Source organism: Bubalus kerabau, chromosome 10, assembly GCF_029407905.1.
Source record: "Bubalus kerabau isolate K-KA32 ecotype Philippines breed swamp buffalo chromosome 10, PCC_UOA_SB_1v2, whole genome shotgun sequence".
Lineage (NCBI taxonomy): Eukaryota > Metazoa > Chordata > Mammalia > Artiodactyla > Bovidae > Bubalus > Bubalus kerabau.
In genome coordinates this window covers 84,159,971-84,166,320 of record NC_073633.1, presented here as the reverse complement: position 1 = coordinate 84,166,320, position 6,350 = coordinate 84,159,971, and the positions used below count along the sequence as shown (strand labels likewise).

At 34.9% G+C, this 6,350-nt stretch overlaps 1 protein-coding gene across 7 annotated transcripts in view; it reads right to left on the bottom strand.

The window, feature by feature from the left end:
* Positions 1-6,350, bottom strand: part of PALS1 (protein associated with LIN7 1, MAGUK p55 family member) — a 79,398-nt gene that overhangs the window by 6,777 nt on the left and 66,271 nt on the right. For all 7 annotated transcript variants that reach the window (XM_055538388.1, XM_055538390.1, XM_055538386.1 and 4 more), the window contains 4 exons: positions 5,933-6,004; positions 2,561-2,728; positions 1,713-1,915; positions 97-207 (listed from right to left, as the gene is read on the bottom strand). In XM_055538388.1, the coding sequence (XP_055394363.1) occupies positions 97-207; positions 1,713-1,915; positions 2,561-2,728; positions 5,933-6,004 (554 nt within the window). The remainder of the gene's footprint in view (positions 1-96; positions 208-1,712; positions 1,916-2,560; positions 2,729-5,932; positions 6,005-6,350) is intronic.

Below are 6,350 nucleotides of genomic sequence, written 5' to 3'. Positions count from 1 at the left end.
CCTAAGCTGACGTGGTTTTTAAGCACTGTGACATATTAAGCCATGGGTTTTCATGTTTACTTTTAATGGAATAGTCTAACAGTATAATAACTGTACCTTTGGATTCTTGCCCTCTTTGGCCAATAATGCCCGAAGTCTTTCTTGTGAAGGGGGTGCAATGAATATAATATATGGTTTCAAGTCTGAGTTCCGTAGAGTCTTCAAGGACTGTAAAGCAAAGACAGATCTGAGAGTTTGATATTGAAACTCCAACTAAAAACCTTGATTTATCTATTTAAAAAAATAATTGTAATATATAGAACTATATGTAATTTTGTCATGTATTTTCCAAGTCTATAGATATGTTATTCTTTCATAATTTAAAAAATCAAAGAAAAACAAAAAACAACAGAAAGAAAAGATCCTACCATTCAACATAAGAATATATTGTGTACCAAAACTGAAATGAAGACTTAACATGATGATAAAATAATGATAGACAGATTATTAAAAATCCATTTTGAAGGAATTACAAATGAGCAGTCACCTTAACCATATGCCACAATCTAAATGCAAAAGGAATCAGAGAAAAACTTTACACACACATGCAAAAAAAAAAAAAAATCCTGGAAAAATACATCCAAGAAAAAAAAAAGCAGATTGTCTGAATTACAAGATTTTGGTTTTTCACCTTGCCTTTGCGTCCCTAAAGTGAAGCATTCCACAAAAATGGGGATTATACGGACATGTCCTTTTCTATCTAAAAACAGTAATTAAGACAATATGCTTAACTACTCTTAAGTTCTTTGGTAATTCTGTTAGCCAAAATAAAGAATTCTTAAGGAATTTAGTAAAAATAAAACCATGGATGCTTTTCTTAAATCTAATGTTTATAACTGAATAGCAAAGACTAAAATAAAGAAAACCTAATTACTATTTCAGGAAAGCCATCTTTGAGTCAATTTTTCTCATACACATCTCTTTAATAACCATTGCCTATATCTCCTGAGTTGACACACAAAGTAGATTCCACCACATTAAGGAAAGTTTTATGCTAAAGCTGTACGATCAAGAAAAAACCCCACAAAAACATGATCTTAAAAATACAAAATTTCTAAAATTATTTTTAACAGAAATCTAAAAAGCAACTGTTAGTAATTTTTGAAGGTTTTGCTTTGTATGACAGATAATGGAAAGCAATGGCTGTTTCATTAGCTACAACCAACCACTCATTACAGTACTAATACTTGAACGATGGCATTTAAAACCATAAAAATGACCTCTCACTATTCTTTTTTTATTTTTTATTTTTTTTTAAAAATTTAGCCAGCCTGCCCGTCCGCTCGGGACCGTGTAGGACCGAGAAGACTGAGAAAGGCGGAGGCAGGAACTGCCGGGCGTGGAAGGACAAGGACGCCCCCGAAATGAAGCGAGCAGCCCGCCTCACTATTCTTATTTTTCTCATATAGGAAAGGAAAATTCTTTTATAACCTTTAAAATACTAAAGTACTACAAGCACAATAGTTACTGTATTTTAAGTTTCCAAAGATACGTACATTTATATATAGGCAAGTATGTAATATATGTATTTTCCACTCTGAGGAAATTGAAAGTGATTTAGCAACCTGAGTTCATGTAGAGAATCACTGTGAAAAATCTGTATGAGAAGTTAATTAGGTCCTGTGATTCTTGGACCAAAATACAAGTTCAACACTCTAAACCAAGAGTTCTACCTGTGTACGAAGACTTAAAAGACATATTTTGCCCGAGTTGATCACTTGGCGTACAGAATCTATACTGGTTCCATACAAATTTTTCTCAAATTCACCATGCTCAATGAACTTTCCAGCTGCTATGTCTGCCTCAAACGCCTGCCGTGAAACAAAGTGGTAATCTCTACCAGCTACTTCATGGTCTCGCCGATTCCGAGTTGTATCTAGGCAAACAAAATCAGGCAAAATTACTAAGCACAGATCAGGGCAAGGGTGAGGAATAATTCTGCTAGTCAGAAAAAATTTTTTACTTTGTAATACAAATTAAAAAATAATGAATTAAGGAAATGTTAGACCCCCGTGTTTTAACATTGACTGGTTTTATTTCTAGATTGAGAAATAAAACTGTGGTGTTAGTATCTTAGTAACAGTTACATTTAGTATGTTTTATACTCACACTCTAAATTACTTCATTTTGCATTTAATTTAAAACATTATCACTCAATTCTTCCATAAGATCAGGTACTATACAATGTTTAAACAGAAAGTCTATGCTCAGAGATTAGGTCTAAAGTTCTGTCTTCTGCATCAGTTAAAAAAACCAGGAGCTGATTCCATACTGAACAGTGGACTATAAGAAGCCAAAATTGAAATTCATTTATAGAAAGTAATTAGTACCATACTCTCAGAAAAATGGTACTCAAGAATGACTATCTTTAGTAGAAAATTCTCAAAAGATATGGTAAAAACAAAGTTCCTATTTCTTGGACATCACTGTTGGAGGAAATGGGTGAAAACTTTCCCTACACAGTTAGGTTCTGCAGAGGTACGCTGAAATGCACAGGAAAACGGAATGCATCCAAACTTACGGGGAACTGCAGATGCAAAGCGGTCTTTCTCTTTGTTCATGAGCCTCTGACGCAATTCATTCTGGCCACAGTTTTGTGGACCAATCAAAATGATAGGTCTTTTCCTATTTGCTGGCTGATGATAAAGTGACATTTCCTCATAAGTTAAGATCTCTTCATTGTCATAATCTTTGAAAAAAGGAAAAATTAAGCCCTTCAGACAGAATTACTGATGTATAATAAAGATATATTTATATATAAACATATTTATATAAATATATAAAGGTATATTTATATATACTCATAATTCTTCCAAAAAATTGGAAAACAGCACAAGTTATCATGGTTAAAAACACAACTTTTGAGATCAAGAAAGTAATAACTGGGTAGCATTACGTCATAAGTATTTTCTCATGTCATTATATCCTTGGCAGGATATTATGAAAATAAATAGTATATTACTCCTTCTAGAAATGATTACTGCTTTTCTTGTTTCACACTGTTTGAATGTTTACTGCAATATAACTGTACTGGTTCATATAAAATAGCTAGTTTGCAGACAATATTTTGACAGAGTGAGGCACTAAGGTATAAACTAATGAGAATAATAGCTGTCATTTTTATAAAACGGGGGATACCAATACTTTAATTTGAGGGTTAGTTTAAGGAGCAGAAAATGTGTATGCTGAAAACAATACCTGGCACAGATAAACATTTACAAACAGTGCTGCGCCTAGTGTTAACAGAGAACGCTGGAATACTTTTCTTTGATTATATAACTTGAAAACACAGCATACCAACATATGCTATCCAACTTCCTACGTTTATGTTTACCTTATTCTGTAATACTAATACTAATCTGTGATCATGATTCAAGAAGAGGTATAAATTATAACTGGTATACTAACATTCCTAAAGCTGTAATCCAGATGAAATCAAGAGTTGTCATGTGGTAAGAACAAAGGCAGACAACTAGTGACCTGTCATCTTCTCTCTCTCATTACTTCACCTGACTAGGTAAGAGCATTAGATGTGTAGTCAGACTGTCAGCTGTAAGTTCCCAGGGAGAGGGGACCATCTTAAGCTTGTCAGTGATCAACACAGAGCAGGAACTCAAACTTTACCTGTTTAAATTTACTTGTTTACAACTCAACCATGTATTAGCTGCTGCTGCTAAGTCACTTCAGTCGTGTCCGACTCTGTGCGACCCCATAGGAGGCAGCCCACCAGGCTCCCCCGTCCCTGGGATTCTCCAGGCAAGAACACTCGAGTGGGTTGCCACTTCCTTCTCCAATGCATGAAAGTGAAAAGTGACAGTGAAGTCGCTCAGTTGTGTCCAACTCTTTGCAACCCCATGGACTGCAGCCTACCAGGCTCCTCCGCCCATGGGATTCTCCAGGCAAGAGTACTGGAGTGGGGTGCCATTGCCTTCTCCTGTATTAGCTGTAAGAACTTAGGTGACTTTCATATCTGAATTTGAACTTACTAATCTGTAACCTCAAGGAATTTATTTTGAGAACTAAATGGATGAAAGCTATTTCCCCTTGAATGGAACAGTCATTATAAATGATAATTATCATTAATAAAAACATTAATTATAATAACAAATTAAGAGCAGAAATGTAAATGTGAAGCATTTCCTTCTCAAAACGCTTTTCCCTCTGAAAAACTAAGTTCCTTCTGCTAACATGTACAATCAGACTGTGGAAATATTTTGATTCACAGACTTAGATTTGCAAATTTCCTACAGTAAAATAGCTTTTAGAGCTGAACCAGTTAACTCCAGTGTGTTTCAAAGGATAAAGAAACAGAGATATTAATCACTTACTGAAGTATAGAGAAAAGAACTATAAATCCAATAAATATTCTTAGTTATATAATCTATCAATTAGCATTAAGGATGTTTAATTTGAAAAAAAAATTTATTATAGTAGGTAGAATCTCAGGTTTAGTTTGTATCAAAATTTTCAATAATCACTACAGATGGTGACTGCAGCCAAGAAATTACAAGACGCTTACTCCTTGGAAGGAAAGTTATGATCAACCTAGATAGCATATTCAAAAGCAGAGACATTACTTTGCCAACAAAGGTCCGTCTAGTCAAGGCTATGGTTTTTCCAGTGGTCATGTATGGATCTGAGGGTTGGACTGTGAAGAAATCTGAGCGTCGAAGAATTGATGCTTTTGAACTGTGGTGTTGGAGAAGACTCTTGCAAGTCCCTTGGACTACAAGGAGATCCAACCAGTCCATTCTGAAGGAGATCAGCCCTGGGATTTCTTTGGAAGGAATGATGCTAAAGCTGAAACTCCAGTACTTTGGCCACCTCATGCAAAGAGTTGACTCACTGGAAAAGACTCTGATGCTGGGAGGGACTGGGGGCAAGAGGAGAAGGGGACGACAGAGGATGAGATGGCTGGATGGCATCCCTGACTTGATGGACATGAGTCTCAGTGAACTCTGGGAGCTGGTGATGGACAGGGAGGCCTGGCATGCTGCGATTCATGGGGTCGCAAAGAGTTGGACACGAGTGAGTGACTAATCTGATCTGATAACGTTTTCATTAGTTTCATTTATGCTGCCAAAAATTTTTAAGGTATTGAGAGAATAAAAATAAGCCTTATAAACTGTGTAGGAAGTTACAGAGTTCCTTTGCTTTATTATTTGGCTTGTTTCTAATGTGAATTAAAGAAGGGGTAGCAAATTCTAAAGCCCATAAAGACCAATCAAGAAGGTAATGAAAGCAATGTATCAAGTTGGGTTTATAAAAAATTGGATGTGGTGGAGACTGCTGAACTAGATAGGGGTCCACTAAAAAGGCAACAGCCATCATTCAGGTTCAGCAGGCTGCTGACACACAGGAATATAAGCCCAGTGTTATCAGAACTTTTGATTTTAAAAGAAGCTAAAACTTGAAAAACTTTTAACACTAACAATAAATAAAAACAAAATACTCTCCTGTGTGCCTGACTCAGCCAGCAGACTATGGGATGGGTTGCCTAGGTGAGATGAGTTACGATAGGAAAAATGTTCCTTTTTCACTTAAAATATACCTATATTGTTAGAATTTGTTAGGAACAAGTATTAACTTTGCAAATGAAGAGTTTACATAGGAAAAAATTTTAAGAGAAAACTATCAAAACAACAGTATACAGCCACATCATACTTTTAATTTTTAAACTACTTTTTCTCATATTTCAAAATTCTGCATTACTCACAGTTTTCTACAAGAAAATAATTTCTGCTAAATGACTTTATTAAATACACACATATGTTACATTAAGAGGCCAGGACCATAAATAAAACTCCCTAAAAATATCATTTAATTTCATTCAAATGTTAGACATGGACCTCTTTTGGATATAAATGTGGCTATATCTGAGAGTGGAACTTACCATCATTTTTATTGGCATTATATAAAACCTTTTTCCTCTTCTTTTTATTCTTCTTTGCACACCATAGTTTTCCTGTTGACAGTTAGAAACATAAGTATAAATGGGGTATTAGTTTCCCTGAATAAAGCTACGTATTTCAAATTGAAGAACTCTAGTTTTAAATTTAAATTTACAGACATGTATTATACTGTTCACAGAATAACTATTTTTCAGGGAAATAAGTTAAAGTTTTCCATTAATCTCACATTATAGACAGATAATCTTTCATACTTAAATCCTGTCCTTTCTTAACAGTCCTAAGATAAGCAGCTTTGCTTCTCACATCCATCTTGCCATGAATACATCTTCCCTGACAGTTCTGAAATACAAATTTAAACCTGACTCCAGATGGAAACCAAAGAAACCTCTCATTAATGTC